Source organism: Pteropus alecto, unplaced genomic scaffold, assembly GCF_000325575.1.
Source record: "Pteropus alecto unplaced genomic scaffold, ASM32557v1 scaffold73, whole genome shotgun sequence".
Taxonomy (NCBI): Eukaryota; Metazoa; Chordata; class Mammalia; order Chiroptera; family Pteropodidae; genus Pteropus; species Pteropus alecto.
Window position 1 is genome coordinate 5,487,847 of NW_006436284.1, and position 22,975 is coordinate 5,510,821.

The following is a 22,975-nucleotide window of genomic DNA, read 5'->3' on the forward strand; positions in this document are numbered from 1 at the left end:
CTCTGCGCGGTGGAGTCGTGAGCGCAAGGTCTCAGATTTAGCACCAGAACAATACCTGGCAGGTATTTTTTAATAAAAGAAACGAATGGCCAGTTGAGTAAAGGGTTAAGATGCTTAGAAAAGGTGACTTGGGTTGAGTTGGAGGGGAAAGGGCAAATAACATCGGAAGGGGGAGAAATTTAATCTCCAAGCTATAGTTTTCTTGCGCGTAAAAAGATGATGGTGCGTACCGCCAGGGTTATTCTGAGGATTAAATGAGATAATGTGCAAAGCGCCTAACAGTGCTTAGCACATAATAAAATTTCAAAAGCTGGTTACCAAATTTATTAAGAAAAAATTTAAAAATTATTGGTCTGTAAACATATATTTGGACTGATGCATTTGACCACCAGAAAGTGTACAGAATTGTAGTAAAACAAAACAAGGACAAGCTAATACGTGAATTAGATAAAGATGGTCCATTCGGCAGTTTTAATCAAAGTTTGTGGAACACCAGAACTGGAGGTATGTATATATCCGAAGGTTATTTGAGTTGGTACTGCTTGAGGTGGGTTCCCTGTGGGAAAGTATAATGACACTAAACAGATTAGAGCGCTAGCAGAACAATGAGTGTGAAGTTGTATGCAATAAGAGTGATCTAAGAGTGACGGAAAGTAGAAAAATAGTATTCCCCTCACTGAGTTGGAGCTGGAGATTTTGGGGGAACTTTTCAGGGAAAATGAGAAAAGAGGACAGATTCTTTTTTTCCAAACAGGAATAATTAATAAATACTGTAATTTGAATGGGCAACTCTGATATTATGAAGACAATGCATGTATAATTTCCCACTTTAGTCAATACTTTGCTATAGAATTACTAGGGTAAAATTAATTCAGTTTGTAGCTGTTTCCACAACCTTCCAAGGTGAAAACTTGTAGGATATAAAAATGATCTAATTTACATTTTTATCTTATTAGGATATATGAGAACATTAGAGAAGGGAAATATGTAAGACAATATAGAACATAAGTAATTTAAGAGACCTTAATAGGCCTAGTCTTGTAGGTGCTTTTAGGAAAAAGTTCAATTTTTCTGATTCCAATTATCATACTGTCATAATTATTATATAAACAATACGTATAGCATGATTTCTATCTGATTTGTGTAACACAGGAGGACAAATGCAGGAACTTTAGAGGAACTTATTTATATAATACACCAAACCTAGTGGGCGCTTTTTGGAAAGCTTTTTTTATGAGAATTGTCTAGAGAGTTAGATAATGTTATGAAAAACTCCATGTACCCACAAATCAGTAATACTTCAGCAAATTAAGTCCTTGTCAATCTAGTCTCACATTCTTTTTCTTTTGTAAATTGAATGCTACTCAGATTAGTTCTCCCTAAATATTTCAGTATGCATCTTATTGATAATGACTTTTTCAACATAATCATAAAGCCATTATTACACCCAACGAAATTTATAATAATTTCTTAATATTATTGAATCCAGAGTGCAATTTCCCCTTTTGTCTCAAAGATGTTTTTTTCATAGTTGGTTTATTTGAATTAGGATCCAGACAACGTGCATACACTGTTTTGGTTGTTATATCCCTTAAGTCTTTTATTCTACAGAGCTCTTTTTTTCCTTATGCCACTGATACCTTTTGGAGAGGGGTTGGTGAGAGGAGAGACCAGGTCATTTGTCCTCTACGGTTTCTCACATCTTGAATTTGCTTTCTTATGCTGTTATTTAACTATTAACTAGCTACTTTATCCTCAGGTATATACTATCCTTATATCGAGTTGCTCTATCCATTATCATAGCTACTACCTACCTGTAGCAGTTGAGCGCTTAAATGTAGCTAGTCAGAATTGAGATGGGCAATGAGTGTAACATACACACCAGATTTTAAAGACTTTAAAAAAAATGTAAAGTACCTCATTGATTTTTATCTTTATTATATACTGAAATAATAATATTTTGTATTTATTAGGTTAAGTGAAATACATAAAATTATTTAACTCAATATAGTTAATAGAAATTTAAAATTACATGTGTAGCTTGTATTATGTGTGTCTATATATTGGACAGCATTGATGTAGAGACTTAATTACATTCTGGTTTAATCGTTTTAGATATGAATGCTTTATAGTGGTGCTGTTTACTTCCTATTGTATTATATCACAAGATACACATGATGTTGTTCCATACTTCTAAGATTGATCAGTGAGTTAAAGAGGGTCAACCTGATCCCTCATCAACCTTTCACATAATGGCTCTAGCACCTAAGATAATTGCCTAATTCCATTATTTAAGTAGCAGTTGCAAAATGGTGATTTTTCTATTTTTATCATTTTTTCCCTCCATTTATTACTTGGAATCCAGCTATACAGAAAGAACATTACCTCATTAGCTGTTTGCCTTGAAATACAGTTCATAGGAGAAGGCAGGATAAATGTGATTATCAGTTTTAAGAGAAATGAGTTGTGTCCTACGGAACTTCCAATGTTGAGTAACATGGGTGCCTGATTATGTGTTTAGTTTCTTGATGAATTGATGGGTTTTTATATATTTGATGTGTTTTATGCCTTTGCACAAATATAGTTTCTATTATCTTTGAGAAACTTAAAACCTAAATTGATAGTGGAACATTTTCCTTCAGAAGAGCCATATTCTTTAATATTGTATGTTAGACTTTCAGGTCTCCAATTATTTCTCTTATAGCTTGATATGTATGTTATATGTGGAACTTGCACACTTGAAACACCTGAGTTACACAGAAAGTCTGGAAATAAAGTGTCATAGATAACAAGCTTCCTCTTTAAGAATAAGGTTTTGATTTATTGAAATAATCTGAAAATGTTGTTTTTAGACATGACAACCAAATTGTGGAATCCTGTACAGAATCCTTATAAAGGGCAATTGGCAAAATCTGAATAAGTTTATAGATTAGATAATAGTACTGTATCAATGTTAATTTATTAATTTTGATAACTGTTCTGGGGATTGGGACATGGACATCATTGGAGAGTGGGGTGCATAATTCTGCCTACCATACTGTTGAAAACACAAAATGGTACATATCTTCTGTGGAGAGGAATTTGGCAACACCCAGCAAAATTACATATACTTACCTTTTGATCTAGTAATTACATTTCTAGGAATCTATCCCAAAGATAAAATGGCAAAAAAATTTTAAAGCCTAGAAAACAGATATGTGTAAGGCTATTCAAAGCTACATCATTTGTAATACCATAAAAAGTGAGGAGTGGAAAAGACAGCTACAGATGTGCACACACATGCACATGATTTGAGTGTATTTCCAAAAAAATAACGAAAAGATAAACCAGAATCTCAAGGGAAGGGGAGAAACGGCAGAAAGAACAAGGATGAAAGCAAGAATGTTTTAAACCTTTGATTTTGGAACCGTAAAATAATGTTTTAGTTATTTTTTTTAAAAATTAAATTTTTAGCATTCCTTAAAAATGGAAAATAAATGGAAACAAATGAACACAGTAAGTATCAAGTAACATTTAGAAAAAGAACTACTTTATTTTCACTCTTAGTGCGATATAGTCAAAGTACAAAAAGAACCATAAACTATCTTATTTGTAATAACAATATTAATACTATTTTAAAACTATTATATGTAAGATAAAATTTAGTTATGTAATTATCTTTAGGAATGAAGATTTTCAGCAAAAAAAGATACAACAATTGAAGTTAAATAAAAACCCTGTAATATTAATCATGTCAGTATGAACTCATTTTTCTAAAAGCAAAGATTCCCCAATTCTTTCCATAGTAAAGGCCTAAAAAACAATGAAATCCGGTAGCAGTGATCACCTTATGCACTAAATAACATTTCCCACTGTAAGAAACTTTTAGAGATGTGGCTGATACCAGGTCTGAGGCTGGATTTTTCTTTAGCTACTTTAGTCAAAAACAGTGTATCACAGTAAGTCGAATGCAGAAACCGATGAGAGTCCAGCTGCCTTCTGTTAAGCCAGATTTTGCAAATTTCTTCTGTTAAAGATAGATGTGCAAAAATAGAAAACAATGGCACTTATATAAAATTTTGAGGGGGAAATACTTTTTTTAGAAGTTATTTATGTTAACATGTAATAGTTTTGTTACTGCTATTTTAAAATGAATTGATAAGTAAATATTTAAGTTTTTTTCAGTTTTAATATTTAATATGGTAAATATCAGTAGATATAACTACATAAACAAAATTCTTTGGAATTCTCAATAAATTTTAAGACTGGAAAAGGATTCGGAGACCAAAAACTTGAGAGCCACTGATGTAGTATAGTCTATTTTAATTTGCATTTTCCTAATAATGATTTTGATCTTTTCATAAGCTTATCGGCCATTTGGGTATCCTCTTTTTTAAAGTGCCTGTAGTGTCTTTTGCTCATTTTTTAAATTAGAATGTCTTTTTTATTTTTAATTTATAGTCTCCACCTCTAGGTTTTTAGATATATGCCTTTTGTCAGTTATGTGTTTCAGATATCTTCTCCCACTCTTTGTCTTGCTCCTTTACTTTCTCAATAGGGCGTCTCGATTAACAGAAATTCTTAGTTTTAATGCAGTCCAGTTTATCAAACTTTTTGGTTAATAATTTTATGTCCTGTTTAATAAAAAAATGAAGATAATTTTCTTATTTTATCTTCTAGAGGCTTTCTTGTTTTTGCCTTTCACAATTAGATCTAAAATCCACATGACTCATCTTGGAAGCTAAGCAGGGTTGGGCCTGGTTAACATTTGGATGGGTAACCACCTAAGAAGACCAGGTGCTGTAGGCATAAAAAAAAATTTAAAAATAAAAATAAATAAAATCCACATGAAATTGGTTTTTGTGTATAAGGAGGGTAGGGGTCAGATTGAATTTCTCTGTGGATCATGCAGTCCACCAAACACCATTTATTGTCACTACTTTTGACCAGTGAATCCAACCACAAAAAAAAAAAAAAAAAATATCTCCTAAGTGGTAATATCATATCATTACAGAAAGTACTAATGTTTATTGAAGTGATCATGTAAATATCTAATGGTTTTAATTTATAATTTTAAAAACCATTGTGAATAATTGTTAATATGAGTTGCAAAATATTTTAAAAACAACTTCAAGAAAATACAAAATGCAAAAGTATTGTTAAGTTTTATTAATTTAGGTTAGGGTATTCTGAGCTTTAGTCAGTTTTGATTTGTAACATCTATTTACATGAATATTTCTGTTAATGCTGTATATTATATTATATATGAAATAATTTATAGAGTCACTCTTAAAGTAAAAACTGATACTGCAGAATTAATTCTAAACTGTTTACTTCTCAGGAAACGTCTTGATGGTAAATTACAATCAGAGTCAACCAATATTGCAAAAACCAAGAGAGATGCAGATTTCGAGGGCACAGATGAACCCATTTTTGGAAAGAAGCCCAGGGTAGAAGAGTCAATAACTGAAGACTTAAGGTAGAATTCCATTGTCATAAATATTAATAACTCAAATTAGGTGATTGCTTAAAGTTTTTAAAGTTGTTTATATGTTGTTACTTTATGAAAGTACTTGCTGAGTTAAAGGAATGAAGATTTTTAAAATATATTCATAAAGCATATAAACATAGAACATTTATTTAAATTTGGGGAAGTGGAAGACAATATAAAAGAGATGTTTTCATACTTTAGAATCCAGTTTTGAGAATGTTGAAGCCTAATTTAAAAAGAAAAAAGAAATGACACATTTCCTTTATTCATTAATGTCCCAAGAAGAGGATCACTGGAAGAGTTGAATAAAAAGAAAGAATAAAACTGACCCAATGGAAGGAATAAGTGAGAAGGAACATTAGGAGGAATTCGATTTTCACTGTTGTTTATAGCAGTAGAGTGGCTATGAATCTCAAGACTACTATCGATGAGGGAGACCCATGGATATCTTTGGCAGAAAAAGCTGATTATTTCTCTGATTCTGAAAGTTGGAACTTTCTATAAGTAAACGCCAATTTCTTACGTAGCAATTTCACTTGTTTTCTTGTGGTGGAACCGTAATGGCTTTGCTTCTCCCTTCTTGAATGCCATGTTTCAGCTTGGCAATGCCATGAGGAATTTACTCTGATATTTTTTTAACCAGTTGGTGGTTAATGTAACTAGCAAAAGTAGCTACTGTATATGGTGGTAGATGTATCACTGAAATATTTAAGATACACCATTTGCTCAAGCTAATGGGATAGATTACAAAATAATATTAGCTATTTAAAATCATTGTTGCTTATTGAAGTAAAGCTTTAAAGCTTGGGTTTTATCCAAAGCATGATTATTGATTTAAAGTAAAAACTGAAAGTACAATCAGTAAGAGAAGAATGAATCTAGAACAGAAATACATCTATTTTTTTCTTTTCACAGTTTAAATAGAACTTAGATGAGTGTATAACAGGATTTCGATGAGAATAGGATTTCGATGAGAATAGGGAACACTTCCATAAATTATGGCAACATTTGTATTAGACTAGTTTATTTTGTACTTTGTATCATGTCGTGGTTTTTATAACAAGCTTCCTGTTTTGAAGTAGTGACAGTGCTATGGAGAAAGAGGTACTTTTTATTTAAAATAGTTATTGGAACTAAGACATAATTCTTCAAATAATCCACTTGGAGTCTTCTGTACTTGTAATTAAAGATGTTAACAGATTATTTTTGAATTCTTAGCATGTGTTTGAGTAATGTGAAAAACTGAGTATTTTTAAAAGCCAAACTTTTTCCAATTTGGAATACTGATAATTGAGCGGTACCATTTTCCTTAACAGTGAGATTGGAGGCTGGCTTATCATCTAATTATAGAAAAATAATTTATTTTAATGTAACATTAACAATTTTTTTCTTAAGTTTGGCAGACTTGATGCCCAGAGTCAAGGTACAATCAGTTGAAACTGTTGAAGGGTGTACACATGAGGTAAGCACAAACAGAATACAGTAGGTTGGTTTTATAAATGGGATTTTACTTTGGACTGTTTAGTATGATGATCAGCAAACAGTTGGGCTTTAAGGGCTTGTGGTGTACATAGTCTAGTGGAAGGAGCTGGGGCTCTGTATCCAAACCTGAGCCCAGATCCTGACACAGCACTTTTTCTAACTACAGTCTTAGATAAATTTCTTAACCGCTTTGACATTGGTTTTTTAATTTATAAATTTGGAATAATGGGATTTATTTCATGGAGTGATTGTGAAGATTATATAAGATAATTAGGTAAGAGACGCAATACAGAGTAAATGTTTAGTACATGTTCTTTCCCATACTCCTATAGTCAAATAACAGTGCCACTTGGCAGTTCACATGCTTTTTCATGCCGTGCTCTGATGACTCATGTATTTCAGTTTCATTTTTCTACCACACGATGGTGGTCACTGATAGGTTATAGTAACCCTTTAGAAGTGAGAGTTTTTAAATGTAAGGAATATAAGGGAATTGTAATGCTCTTTCTATTACGTCTTCTGCCTTTACAGTATGACCTTATAAGTTATTATAGGTGTTACATAAAATTTCTTAGGGGCTGAGAGAATAAGAAAGGGGTTGGCAACTCCAGTATTACATTATGAGTTTATTAAAGGAAATTACATACAAGATGCATCTTGTGCATGGTGAGAGGACATGGCTATCCTCTGTACCGCATGGCAGGTGCTAAGTGATTATATAAAGGACAGGGTGGAAAGGAGTACTGGGGCAAGATCTGCCCCAGATAAGGGGAACAACACTTTATAAGCTTGCCCGCGGGCAGGCAATGGCCTGTTCTAGGAACCAGCACAAGCCAGCATGTGGTGGGGCTTAGGGGAGGGGTTGATCAGACAGTCTCTAAGGGGATTTTAGGGAAGTAATCTCTGTTCTGGCCAAGATTTAATTGGCAAGTCTGGTAGCACTTAGGCAGTGGAATATTCCTCATTGGAATATTCTTTCCTCCACAACAAGTAAGTGGGAATCTTATTAAAAGTCTTCATTGAGGATACAGTAATTTCAAATTAACAAAAGTGGCTTTTGATATAGATTTAGAACCTTATTTTTTAAAATACTTGTTTTTTCCCCTACTAAAAATTACTATGTTCCTTTACAATAGCACTTAGTTTGACAGGCGTAATACCCATTTGATCATTCAGTACTCATATTAGACCTTATTCGATGCTGTGGTCTTAAAAAGATGGAAAAAAAACAAACAAATTTTGTTCTCAAAAGCTCTTTCTGCCTTCCTTCAGGAGATTATGCTCAAGCTCTATATTCTGCCACCTCCTCTCACTTTTTTAGCAGGTAACTTTACCTTTTACTTCATTTAGAGGCTTGAGGATATCAAGTTGGAGTGCCCTCTGATTACAGCCTCTGTTACCAAGCCTTTCTGCACCTGTCGTCCACTCAAAGTAAAAGGCACTGCCTCTTGCTCTCTCAGTGTTCTTGGTTGTACCTTATCTTGTCTGCACAAAGGCTTGGATCGTTCCATTTTCCCTTGACTGTTTCTAGAGTCTCCTTTTTTCTATTTGCTCTTTTCTACCAGCATGTAAATATACAAAAGCTGCTCTTTTTGTTCTAGGTTGCTTTTCAGCCACTGTGTTGTTTTTCTTTTTCTCTCTGTGGTCATTCATTTGGTACATACCTTGTGAGTGTCAGGTACATTTTATTCATTGAGTATAAAGAGAGTTAGAAAAGTGATGCAGTCCTTTTCCAGAGCTGCTGTTGAGTGTTCTGCTTGGAAAATTCCTGCTAGGCTTCTTAACCTTTTATTTATCTTTTAATCTATAATTTGATTTCTTCTCTTCCCATTTCTTACCAGTAAATAAATGCCAAGTCTATTTGACTTTTGATAATTCTGCTGATTTTCTGTTTTTTTGACTGTAGTTGTCACAGGCTTCTCTTCTAGTTGTCTGTTATGTGTTAGTGTTACCCAGACTGTTCTCAGAGAATTAAAAAAAAGTCTTTGATTCTTATACATATGAAAACAGTTTTTTTTTTGTTGTTGCTGCTGTTAAATCTCAGAGATGCTAAAATCTGAATTGCTTTGTGTTAATGTACTTTGTTCATATCATAGAAACTATCAGGAGAGATGTGAAGGAGGTCAACCAACTAACCAGATTAGATATGGCCCCACAAATTGATCATACCTGATAGGGATCATATTTTAGGGTCTAGTCTTAAGATTTTTAGATCCAGAAATTTGGTTTTGTCAGTGTACCAGGGGTTGTGCTTTTTAAGATAGACTCACTTTCATCATACTCATAAGAGATGAAGGTATACAAAAGAATGTTGTTTGCTTAATTTAATAGATAAATAATCCTCTCACTGTCAAACTACTTGAGAATCAGAAACTACTTAGAAGTTTCTTGGAATCATAATAATGAGGAATATATGGTCTTAATGGGAAAGACTAATGAAAGCTATTTCTGTCCCCTGGAAGTATTCATTCACTGATAAAAACAACTCATAAATTAACTCTTTCCTAATGTGTACTGCGTTAACTACCAAACTATGTCTAAGATAACTAATCTCATCTATAATACTTGTTTGGTGATGTTTTGCTCTTAGAAATTATTTCTAATTTCTTTGTGGTCCTTACTTTGCCCCCTATGGATTATTTGTACACTAACAGGTTTAAGTCTTGGGAATTTAGCTGTATTGTGAATTGCTTTCCAGATCTTAATGTTCACTAGAGGAAAACGACTTTCCTGTTCCAGAAAATAGAGAGTATCATTTTATTCCACATAGTTTTCTTTCATGTAGTGACATCCTTTTTATGTCCATTCAACTTTTTTGAACATTCATTAATGTCAGACAATACATTACGTGGAAAATACGAAGATAGTTAACAGAAGTCCTAGATCTGAGTAAATGCAGTTTCTTCAGGGAAGTAGTCTTAAACATTTTAATTACATTATCATTAGATTAAACACTAGTAGAGGTTTTTGAGTGTTGTAGTTTTGGCACTTTGACTTGTTCTTGAATTTATTTTATTTTGCAATGCCTGGGACTATCAAACACTTATTTTTCAAACCATCATTGATTATGGAGTGCTAAATGCATCAATTTTTGAATAGTAAATTGCAAATTTTTTTTTTTTAACATCAGGTTGCACTTCCTGCAGATGAAGATTATTTACCACTTAAACCTCGAGTTGGAAAAGCTGCAAAGGTCTGTATTTCAGGCAATACAGTTTTTACAGTTTTATGAGTATCCTTTTCCTAAACGTCTTAGAGATAAATTCTTTCAAATGAGATTTTTATACTTCTCTGTGTATGTATGCCAAGAAAAAGCCACCTGAAATCAAATACAGTGAGAACCAAATAAAACAGCCATGCTGAAAAACAAGCAACATATTGATAAGATTTTTAAAAATTAAAGTGATTTCTCAACCTTTAAAAGAATCTAATGAAAATTATCAACCTTTCTCGAGGAAAAAAAGATACATGTGTACAATAAATTTTTCTATAGTTTAACAAGCTTCTAATGACACCTAAATGGATTTTGAAGTTCCGATAGACCTTAAATGATCAATATAAGTTTTCCAAGTCATTTTCTCTAAAGAAGGCAGTATGGTAGAGTAAGCATAAACTCAAAGTCTAATAGATGTATTATTCTGCCTCTGCTGAGGAACTTAAGTGAGGGACTTCACTTTTCAGAACCTCAGAGTTCTCATCTGTGAAAGAAAATAATACCTATTTGAAGGATTGTTGTGAAGAGTAATAATAATACTACATCGAAAATGTGTTGCAAAGTGCTTACCACAAAGCATGTTCTTGGTAAATAGTGATTGTTGTGTTATAATGTATATATAAGAATAATAATTGAAAGTTTAGACAGCAGAATTAGCTTCTGTGCTGTCTAGTTAAAGATTTTTTTTTTTACTCTTTCTAATTTTCTCTTGTGAATGGCATATTTCCTGAATAGAATCATAAAGAAATGTTCCCAGAATGCTTCTGGGATTAACACCTCTTTTAAATGTGCTCTGATGTGGTTAGAATTTTCATATGGATATTAATTTTTTTTATAGGAATACCCATTCATTCTTGATGCTTTTCAAAGAGAAGCCATTCAGTGTGTTGATAATAATCAGTCTGTTTTAGTATCTGCAAAAGCAGGAAAAACTGTATGCGCTGAGTGAGTAGCTTTCTTCTTAACTGAAATTTTAGGTCTGTTAATATTTGCTTTATATATTTAGGTGCTCCTATGTTGGTTACATTTTAAATATTTTACAAATGTTATATCCTCTTGTTGGATTGATTCCTTTATCATTATTTAGTGTCTTTCTTTGTCTCTTATCACAGTCTTTGTTTAAAGTGTCATTTGTCTGCTATAACTGTAACTACCCCAGCTTTTTGTTTGTTTGTTTCCATTTGCATAGACTATCTTTTTCCATCCCTTCACTTTTAGTCTCTGTGTCCTTACATCTGTAGTGAGTCTATATTTCATTCTAATTTATTTATTTATTTTATTAAGTTTATTGGGGTAACATTGGTTAATACAATTATATAATTTTCAGGTGTACATTATAATATGACATCTGTATATTCTATTGTGTATTTACCACCTAAAGTCCAGTTTCATTCAGCTACCGTATATTTGATCCCCTTTACCGACTTCGCCCTCCCTCTACCCCCCTATATTTGACCCCTTTTACCCCATCTCCCTTTCCCCTCCTCCCCCACCCCCTACCCTCTGGTAACCACTAGTCTATTGCCCATATCCATGCTTTTAGGTTTATATACCACATAAAAATGTTATGTGAGTTTCAACTTTTTTTTGTCTGGCTTATTTTGCTTAGCATGATTATCCATGTTGATGCAAATGGCATTATTTCATCTCTTATGGCTGAGTAATATTCCATTGTATGTACGTGCCACAGCTTCTTTAGCCAGTCATCTATCGTAGGACACTTCAGTTGTTTCCATGTCCTGGCCACTGTGAATAATGCTGCTATGAACATTGGTGTGCAAATATCTTTATAGATATGGATTTTCGAGTCTTCGGGTTAAATAAATACCCAGTAGAGAGATTGCTGGATCAATTCTTAGCTTTTTGAGGAACTTCCATACTGTTTTCTATAGTGGCTGTACCAGTTCTAAGAGCCTTGTAGTTTTAGCTTTTATGTTAGGTCTTTGATTCTTTTTGAGTTAATTTTTCTATAATTTGTAAGGGAAATATCTGTCTTCATTCTTTTCATGTGGATATCCAGTTGTCTCAGTACCATTTGTTGAAAGACTTTTTCCTCCCACAGTCTTGGCACGCTTTTCAAAAATCAATTTGAGTTGGCAGGTTAACTTAATAATTTATTATGTATTTTATTTCTCCATTATGAAAAAATTGCAGCTTTTCTATTGGGCAGCTGAATTAAGTACTCTTTAAGAGTGAGCATAAAGAGTAAAGAAGACCATAGAGAAAGAAACAGGTAAAAATGGCACCAATCACCCTATTCATCATTCCTTTTAAACTTGGCATGATGGTGGAAATATTTCATGAGTTCTGGAATATTTTTTCCTTTGCCAAATTCTGGGCTTATCTGGTCACTGTATATTAGTGCCTTCCAGACTGTGGCTTAGGAATAACTCACAATTTTTCTCTGTACACGGAGAGTTAGAGGAATGAAGCTTGGGTCTTGAGTGTCATCCTAATGGTATCAGCCAGTTGTAGAATAGTCTTGATCTGTTTTCCAGCCTCAAATACATTATGGTCTCATACCATTCCATTTCTACCTAGTAAAGTAGGACTTTTTCTTACTGATCCCCCTCCTACTTTCCTCCTAAGGTACAGATATAGAAGAAGAGGTTTGGTTTATTTTATTTTATTTATTTGTTTATTTAGTTAAACTTTTTTAATTTTTAAAATTTTTTTTTAGGCAAGGCAACCCTTGGTTAACCTCATAGATTGCAAGGACCTTGTCATCTTACAATCTCTTATGTTTTATTTTTTTATGCCTACAGCACCTGGTCTTCCTAGGTGGTCTCCTATCCAAGTACTAACCAGGCCTGGCCCTGCTTAGCTTCCGAGATCAGACGAAATCCAGCCTGTTCAGGGTAACATGGCTGTAGACTGAAGAAGAGGTTTAACTACTTTTAATTCAATTATTTTTCCTCACTTAAAGAAGGATACAATATGTTCGATGCATTATCCATTTAAAGCCAACATATATAGTTCTTAGAATTCCAGAGATTAGTGTAGCCTTGCTTTCATTTTTCCTATAAGAGGAGAGTTTTCAGTGGAAGAAATTATCGCATGTGTGCTGAAACCTGCTGTCAAATTCTGGGATAGGAAACCACAAAGAGAAATTTAAGAAATTCACTAGAGTTATACTTTTGAAAATCTGGTGAGGGCTGCTGTGGGAAACAGTCTTACTGTTATTCAAAAAGTTAACATAGACTTAACATAGAACTCAGCAATTCTACTCCTAGTTACATGCCACAAAGAATTGGAAACAGATACTCAAGCAACTACTTGATAATTAGGGAAAGTGATGGAAGTGTTAATGAGTAATGGTAATCATTTTACTATATATATATATACACACATGTATCAAATTATAACCCTTAAACAGTGTTATACGCAGTTATATCTCAATAAAGCTGGAAAGAAAGAAATAAATATACATCAAGGATAAAAAAAGAAGCATTGTATTTTGTCAAATGCTTTTTCCATCTATTGAGGCAGTGATGTGTTTGCTTTTATCTTATTAATGTGTATTTTCTAATGTTAAACTAACCTTATGTTTCTGGAATATAAACAATCTGGTTGTTTATGACAGATGACTATTCGTATATGTTGCCAGTTTACTCACATTTTATTCTGGACTTTTTTTTGCATCTTTCTTCATGAGGGTTATTCGTATGTAGTTTTCTTATACAGTGTCTGCCTTTGGTATCATGTTAATGTTGACCTAATAATATAAGTTTGGGAAGTGTTTCCTCTTGGTCTATTTTCCAAAAGACTTTGTGTTGGTTTGGTATAGTTTTCTCTTTAAATGTTTGAGAGAATGCACAAATGAAGCCATCCGAACAACTTAGGCTTTTCTTTATGGGAAAATTTTTCATTCCTAATTCAGTTTTCTTTCCTCTTGAGTGAGTTTTGGTAATTTGTGTCTTTCTTGGGGTGGCATTAGATTATTGATTTTAGATCATTCATTCTGTCTAATGTGTTTAAAAGTATACATTTTCCTCTTAGTACAACTTTAGATGCATCCCATAAATTTTGGTAGTTACATTTCATTTTTAATTCAGTTCATTTCTTAAGTATCTCTATTCATTTTCTCTTACGTTGTTTACTTTCCAAGCATTTGGTGATTTTCCATATATCTTTGTTTTTGATTTCTAATGTAATTTCTGTGTAGTTGGAAAAGATTATGACTTCAATAATTTAGTGATATGGTTAGATTTACATTTTTCTGTTTTTTAGAATATGTCTCATGTCTTTACAGCCTTCTATTGTATTTAACAAATGCTTTTTAATGTACCATTCTAGATCTTTTGTTGATTTTTTTTATCTTTGAGTTAATTTTTTTTTGTAGTTACTCTAGGGCTTACAGTATGCACTTTTAACTAAATCACAACTACAGTTTCTGTGAAATATTGACACCTTAGTCGAATATTTTTTGTGCTATTTTTGTCATAGTTATTTCAACTGTATATACTATAAATCTAATGTAATATAGTGTAATTTTTTCTTAGTCTTATGTTTTAAAAAAGTGTTAATTGAATAAAAGAAATAAACACACATATAGTCTTATATTTACCCACATTTTCATCATTCCTGGAACTCTTTATTCTTTCCTCTGGATTTGAGTTAAAGTATTTTTAAAGAATATTTCTTGCAGGGTAGATATGTTAGCTATGAATTCCCACTGTTTTTATGTGGAAACTATTTTGCTTTTGTGTTTGAAAGGATAGTATCACTGAATATAGATTTATTGGTTGACATTTTTTTCTTGTAACATTGTTTAGTCATTTTACTGATTGTTTCATTCTATTTGATTGTTTCTAGTCAGAAGTTAGCCTTAATTATGTTGTTCTCTTGTATGTGGTGTTTTTTTCTTGTTGCTTTGAAGATTTTGTCACTCAGCAGTTACACTATGTTTCTAGGTGTTTCTTTTTCAGTTTTTCCTGCTTGGGCTCATTGTGCTTGCTGGATTTGTAGGTTAATATTCTTTTAAACAAACTATGAAGTTTTTCTTTTTTTTTTAATATTCTTTCTGCCCTTTCTCTTTTTGAAATTTTCATTGAGACGCTTGAGGTTGTCCCACAGATCTCTGAGTGTCTTTTTTTCTGTTTATCTCTTTTAGGGCTGATCATTTGTATTCATCTATCTTCACATTTACTCATACTTTTTTCTGCCATCTCAGATCTGCTCTTGAGCCCATCTAGTGAATTTTTCATTTCAATTATTGTACTTTTCATCTATAGAGTTTTTATTAGGTTATGTTACAGTTTTGGTTTCTCTGTTGAGATTGCCTATTTGTTGAATCATTGTCCTATTTCCTTTAATTTTGAGAATATGGTTTCCTTACATTTTTTTGGACATGTTTTTAATAGTCACTTTGGGGTCTTTGCTAAGCCCAACATCTGGGCCCACTCGGAATCCGTTTCTCATGATTTCTTTTTTGCCTAAGTGTAGATCGCACTTTACTGTTTCTTTTTATATCTTTTGCTGAAAAGTTGATATTTTAGATAATATATTGTAGCATCTCTATATTCCTTTTTCTTAACAGTTTATATTTGATTATGCTTGGACAGTTTTTAATTTTTTAATTGTTTATTTCATTATTTGGGGGGATGGTTGAAATTATTATTTTTATTTCTCGAAATAGTTAATAAGTTTGTTGGGGGAGGGAACTGTAACAAGGAGGATCAACCACAGTGCTTAGTTCTGATTTCATGGTCTAAATTTAAACACTTAAATTCAATTGAATTTCTTTTTAAGAAACAAAATTCTTACATTCTATTAGCTGTAGAAGAGCTTTTATGTAATTAGAACCCACCATAATTTCCAATCAAAGACTGATTTGGTCACTATTACATGTGCTAAAATTAATTTATTTGTGAAACTCAAAAGAAAAAACTTCATTTTCCAGTGTTTCCTAATTGTTTATACTCTGTATATGTATAAACTGACAGGCACAGTCTCTAAACTTTTGGAGGCTCATTTATAGGACTGAAGGTATTTTGCTTACAAGAAATAAGGTAACCATTAGCGATCCATTAGTATTAGTAATTAAGTTACATTAACTCCAAGAGACCAGAGTTAAAATTAAAATTTTTTAGTTCATTTAGACCACTACACTTCAGATTTATCATAATAATTATTACTATAATAGTTTGTGATAGCAGAATTTGCTAATAGTTCATTTAAGATAAGTAATTAGGGAAAATTCAGACTTAATTTATATAACAGAAGTTTTAAAATCATATTTTAAAGAAAAGGTTTTATAAGTACTCTATTTTTGTGTGCTTTCACATTTGTAGGTATGCCATTGCATTGGCCTTAAGAGAAAAACAGCGTGTAATATTTACTAGCCCAATTAAGGCTTTGAGTAACCAGAAATACCGTGAAATGTATGAAGAATTTCAAGATGTTGGTCTGATGACGGGAGATGTTACTATTAATCCTACAGCATCTTGTCTTGTTATGACCACAGAGGTAATTTATATGGTGCCTCATGCAATTTTTCCTTTTTAATTTATAACATCTAATGTTTTATCACTTGCTCTATATAGATAAAATATAATACTTTCTGAATAAATTTACTTGAAAGGGATAAAGTTCATCTTAAAATGTTCTAATTATATAAATTCAGTTATAAATTACTAATTATTTTTGTTATTTGTCATATAACATTGATATAACTTTTTCTTGACCAAGTATTTTTAAAGACATTGTCAGTGACATGAAAATACTCTGATGGTTTTGTTTATGTACTTTCAAGGATTTGAGTACATAACTTCCTATAAGTAGTGGCTCTTCCTTCCATGTGATATTTTTCTTCTGCATCTGAGTGTTGATACAAATAGTAAATAAATGACTTTTAAAAAGATGCCCAATTATGTTTAGCTTTTCTTATAACCACAGTTAAGGTTTGCATTTACTTTTGTAACATGTTTGGGACAGTTAACTATCTCAGTACTTTTTATCTTTGCATTTTACAAGAACATGGTATAATAGAGCATAACTTAGCTTCTGGTCTGCAGTCATCTAGAAGCATTGCTCAGTTTTCATTTTGATGCCCAAAGTAAGTTTTATTTCCATTCTCTAGACTTTCTGCCAGAAAGTATATTATGAGATGAGGCAGAAAAAAATGAGTAAACATTATGAGATGTAGTGTGTTGGATAGAAGATAGTTTTTAAGTTGCTATCATATCCTAGGAAGTATAGATCTTCGGATAAATGCTGTACATATAAGGAAGTGGCTTCATATTTGACATGTGGAGATAGAGGTGGTAATAATTCTCTTTATGGATCATATCTGATTGCCAGCTGTTGAGAAGTAATTTATTTTATGAGAAAAGCAATATTATATAATTTATGAAATATATTTAAAATATAACCCCCTAAAGTTATTTTGTTTCCATTGAAAAAGAATTTCCAGAATTTTTTAGAAGAGCTTTTATTATGTCAAAATTCTGCTAAATCTTCTATTTTTTTCTTTAGATTTTGAGAAGTATGCTGTACAGAGGTTCTGAAGTTATGCGAGAAGTTGCTTGGGTTATATTTGATGAAATTCATTACATGAGAGATTCAGGTATATTCTTCTGTGTTGTTGAGATGTCTGCCATGTATTTTCCTTAAAAATGGCATTAAGAATTTAGAATAATAGTTGTTACAATTTGCTTTGATATTTCATGTGGCTAGAGTTTTAGTAAACTGAATGGTGGACAACATAATACAGTATTTGCAGTAGGATCTCATTCTTAAGTAGTAACTTTTTCTAGCTGAGAAAATGCAAATTCGAATAAAACAAATGGAATTAAAACTAGTTTGCTTTTAATAGAGAGCTCTCTAATATAACTAATGTTAAAGAATTTCTAAAACTTCTAGCCTGCAAAATTGATTTTTATTGTTATTTTAGTTTTTTTAAAAAACTAAGAAATGCATGCTTATGGTTAAAAGAGATTATGAAATAAAAATGATCAAAAAATTGTAAATATTCCTTTATTTGAACTATTACACTATAATGGAAAAGTAAGTAAACTTAGAATTTTGGATGAAACTGGAAGCGCTGATGTTAACAAACACATTTAAAAGTTTAATGTTTAATATGTACACACCTAAGATAAAACTTAGTTGTTATTTAAATTAAAGCACTAAGTTAACCTATATTTATAGTGAAAGTAATACAGTTTAAGAAATCATGTACCCTTTAAACATTTAACCCTTTAAGATTCATAAAATTAAGTTCTGCGCAGAGTTGTTTGGTTTTAAAGTCATAAATCCTGTATTGATTTGTTTATTTTAGGGAGAAATTCTGAAACTGATTTTTTTCCCCAATTTTGATAAAAACTGACAGTTTTTTGCTGTTCATCAGATCTTTCATCTCTAGAGTTCATGAGGATAATTTGGATGAAAGATATATGGTATTGTAATGGTGTTTCTCTGAAATTTGTTGCTGTAACTTTCCACAAGCCATTAATTTCTGCTTCTCAAAGTGAAATGTAGATATTTCCATTGCTGTGAGACTCCTCTTACCCTGTTTGAGAAGGATTCAGTCTGAAGCTGTTCTTTGCAGTATGTCATATCAGAGTACATTGTGTTTATAAGTGATTTAGCCTTACTAACTTTCTACAGATAAATTCATGGTACAAACTAAAGTAGTTTTCATTAAGGATCTGTGGCTAAAAATATCCTTGTGTAAAGTGGTCTGCATTTCTCATTATTGAGCTTGAGAGAAGATAATTTTAGATTACTTGTCAATAAAGTGACATTGGATTCCAAGGTATGTTTGTTTTTTTCAGAGCGTGGTGTGGTATGGGAAGAAACTATCATTTTACTTCCAGATAATGTTCACTATGTCTTTCTTTCGGCTACTATTCCAAATGCCCGACAGTTTGCTGAATGGATTTGCCATTTACATAAACAGGTATTTTTTCGTTTTTTTTGATGTCTTCAATATTTAAACTGTTACAACCTGGCCTTATTATGTCTGTGCCTATCGTTGCCTAGAATAAAGACATTTTACTCAAACTGCTTCCCAAATTAAGCAAGTTTGTCTAAATGAAGTGACTAGCTAAGCTATTGTAGACTTCTGAGTCCCATATCAAACCCAGTATATCAGAATCTCTTGGAGTAGGGTCTTGGAAGTTCCAACTTTTAAAAGCTCCCAGGCTGATCTTACAGATCCGGCAGATTTGGAAATTACTACATTTAGTCCTACAGTGAGCCATGAGAACACAGAATTTCCTGTAAGACCTGGGTAACATGAAAAAGCCGGGCATGTGCTAAGCATGTGATTTGATTTTTCTCATGAGAACACAGTAAAAATTTTTACTATTTTTGCCTTTCTAGTCCAACTTTAGCAGTGGTAAAGGACTTTATAACAAGTATTTGTTCATGTGTAATAAATTTATTCCTGCCCTTATTTTTCTTTTATAGCAGAGCCCTCACAAACTTATCTGTAAGCTATTTAATGGTGCTTTGGTGACACCCATGTTTGCTCCTGTAGGATAGAAACCAAGTGGATCTTTTGGATGAACTAGATCAACCTGCTGCTTTATTAAGGCTTTGAGAAACCTCAGTGGGGCCGAAAAGTTCCATTTTACCTTAGGGAAAATTCTCTTTCAACATACTACTGCTCTGTAGAAACAGGCATCTTTTTTTTTTTTTTTCTACAGCATCACAGGTCTAGGATATGAATCTAAGATTATTATTGAAGCTTAAATCTTGTATTTGGCTCTGATTAGGAAATTGGTCATATTGAACAAACAGATGGTAGTATAATTTGATAGACCTAATTTTTCCACCTTTTTCTCTTGCCTAGTTTTAAAGTGATTTTTATGAAGTTTTTCTTTTTTCAAGGTCTTTTAGGTAGGTCAGATACACAGTATTATTATTGAAGAAATAAAATACTACATGTTTAATTATATTTTTTTCTTTTTACAGCCTTGTCATGTAATTTACACAGATTATCGGCCTACTCCATTGCAGCACTACATTTTTCCAGCTGGAGGGGATGGCCTGCATCTTGTAGTTGATGAAAATGTAAGGGAGTAATTGTCACTCTTATATTTGTAATGTCATACTTTTGTTGTTTATACCTGTTTTTCCTTAAACTAGAGAATAGTACAGAACCATTTTTTTCCTTAAATTGTTTTATGGTCCAAAGTTGTTGGTTTTGTGTTGTATATATTTTCATTTCAAAAAATTTATTTAATTTTATGTTTCTCTTGTGCATGGATTAGATTTCCTTCCTTTCCCTATATTTTTTAAATGCATGGAGAGTAGGGACTCTAGACATGTTTCAGGTATCTTAGGTTTTGCTTTTTCCAGTTTTAATACCTCTTTATCACCTTTTATTTATTACCTCTTATCACATAATTTTTGAACTATTTTAGTGACCTTTGTTATAATTATTATTAAATTATTTTTATGATTTGAGGAAGCTTTGTTTTGATGTGTGAAAAATGTTTGGATTAGGATTAAATGTTAATGAAGTTACATAGAAAAATACCTCTAATTCAGGGTGACTTCAGAGAAGATAATTTTAATACCGCAATGCAAGTTCTTCGAGATGCTGGTGATTTGGCAAAAGGAGATCAGAAGGGGCGGAAAGGAGGAACAAAAGGTAATTTGGAACTTCTTTTGAGGGAATTTTACATGTAAATTGTATTTTCAAATGACATTTTTTTTTCTTCAGGAAGTTATATAAAGATCTAGATAATGTACAGTCAAATCAAATGAATAAAGGTTGATTTCTTTTTCCTGCCTGACATTTGTTGAGATATAATTCACATACTATGCAGTTCACCCATTAAAGTGTATCATTCAGTGGTTATTAGTGTATTCACAGAATTATGCAACCATCACTACAGTCATTTTTTTATTGAGATATAATTTATGTACCATAGTTGTCACCATTTTTAAGCATATAGTTCCATGGATTTCAATATAATCACAAAGTTATGCTACTCTCTAATTCTAGAATATTTCCATCAACTCAAAAAGAAACCCATACCCCATTAGTAGTCATTTCTTCTTTTCCCCAAATCTCTTTTCCTCACTCTTCAGCCTTTGCTAATCACTTTATTTTTCTGGACATTACATGTAAATGGAATCATACTATGTCTGATCTTTTGCATCTTAGCATGTTTTCAGGGTTCATCCATGTTATAGCATGTATCAGTACTTCATTCCTTTTTATGTTCAAATAACATTCTATTGTATGAATATACTATATTTTATTTATCCATTCATTAGTTGATGGATTTTTGGGTTGTTTCCACTTTTTGATTGTTGCAAATAATGCTGCTGTAAACATTTGTGTTATTCAAGAATATATGTTTTCTTGTGAATACATATCCCCTACCCCTAGGAGTGGAATTGTTGAATCATGTGGAAATTCTGTGTTTTACCTTTTGAATAACTGCCAGATTATTTTCCAAAGTGGCTGCACTATTTACATTCCCATCAGAAGGGTATGAGGTTTCCATTTTCTCCATATCCTTGCCAGTACTGTAATCTGTCTATGTGATTATCATCATCCTAATAGTATGAAGTGGTATCTCAATCTGGTTTTGATTTCCATTTCCATTTCCATTGTAATGATGTTGAGTATGTATTCATGTGTTTATTGGCCATTTGTATATCTTCTTTGGAGAAATATTTACTCAAATTTTTTATCCATTTAGAAATTACATTGTCTTTTTGTTGCGTTGCAAGTAATCTTTATATGTTCTTGATACTAGACCCTTATAAAATATGTGATTTGCAAATATTTTCTCTCATGTTGTGGGTAAGGATTGTCTTTTCACTTTATTGTTGATGTTTTTTGAATTAAAAAAAATTTTGATTTTGATGAAATCTAATTTATCTGTTACTTTTTGTTGTTAGTGCTTGTGCTTTTGATGTCATATCCAAGAATGCTTTCTGTAACCCCAAATCATGAAGATTTACTATATATTTTAAAAGAGTTTTGTAGTTTAGATTTTGTGTTTAGGTCTATGATCCATCTTGAATTAATTTTTGGGTATGTTGTTATATACTCTTTGCAGGACCATCAAATGTGTTCAAGATTGTGAAGATGATTATGGAAAGGAATTTTCAACCTGTAATTATTTTCAGTTTTAGTAAGAAAGATTGTGAAGCCTATGCACTTCAAATGACCAAATTAGATTTCAACACAGGTACTTTATAATTTTAGTATAGTTTTAAAGTTCTGGGAAAATGTAAATATATATCCGATAAGGCATTATCAAATATATACTGATAGGATATGCAATTGACCTTATAGTTGCAGTAGCAGGTACTCATCACATTCGTAAAATCTTTAAGAGATCCTTGATTTGTCATTTCTTTCCTTGCCTTCTCTTTTCTTTTATTCGAAGGTATAAGTATGTTGCTATGTGTAAAATCCAAAGAACCCTTCTGAGAAATACTAGAATCATAACCTTTTTATACTTTGTCACCATGAGCTCCTTAGTTATTGTGGTTCTCTTACTCCTTAGGGGGCATTCTCTTCATCACACCTCCTTGTGTGTAGAAAGTACTCTGGTTTGTTTTTCTAGAAATCCAAACTGGGAATTCTTAACCTTTACCTAACCTAATTCTTGAATAAAGTAGAAGAACTTCTAGCAAATTAATAAATTATTCTCATATATTAACTATAAATGTGACTCAGTGAAGTAACACAGGTACATAGTAGCACAGCCTAGCCAAAAATTATGGGATGCTGAATACCAATCCAACTTGTATTCATTTTAGCCTTTTACATATGTAATCCTGTATACTGAGAAGGAAATATCTTCAGTCATCTAAAATCAAATTTCGGTTGT

At 32.0% G+C, this 22,975-nt stretch overlaps 1 protein-coding gene and 1 pseudogene across 1 annotated transcript in view; one reads left to right on the forward strand and one right to left on the reverse strand.

Moving 5' to 3' along the window:
* MTREX (Mtr4 exosome RNA helicase) overlaps positions 1 to 22,975 on the forward strand; it is a 77,640-nt gene that overhangs the window by 610 nt on the left and 54,055 nt on the right. The window contains exons 2-11 of the mRNA XM_006912466.3: positions 5,321 to 5,458; positions 6,866 to 6,932; positions 10,083 to 10,145; positions 11,005 to 11,111; positions 16,460 to 16,634; positions 17,643 to 17,733; positions 18,944 to 19,068; positions 20,088 to 20,186; positions 20,667 to 20,769; positions 22,196 to 22,327. Coding sequence (XP_006912528.1) covers positions 5,321 to 5,458; positions 6,866 to 6,932; positions 10,083 to 10,145; positions 11,005 to 11,111; positions 16,460 to 16,634; positions 17,643 to 17,733; positions 18,944 to 19,068; positions 20,088 to 20,186; positions 20,667 to 20,769; positions 22,196 to 22,327 — 1,100 coding nt within the window. The remainder of the gene's footprint in view (positions 1 to 5,320; positions 5,459 to 6,865; positions 6,933 to 10,082; positions 10,146 to 11,004; positions 11,112 to 16,459; positions 16,635 to 17,642; positions 17,734 to 18,943; positions 19,069 to 20,087; positions 20,187 to 20,666; positions 20,770 to 22,195; positions 22,328 to 22,975) is intronic.
* LOC112480235 lies at positions 12,923 to 13,041 on the reverse strand (annotated as a pseudogene).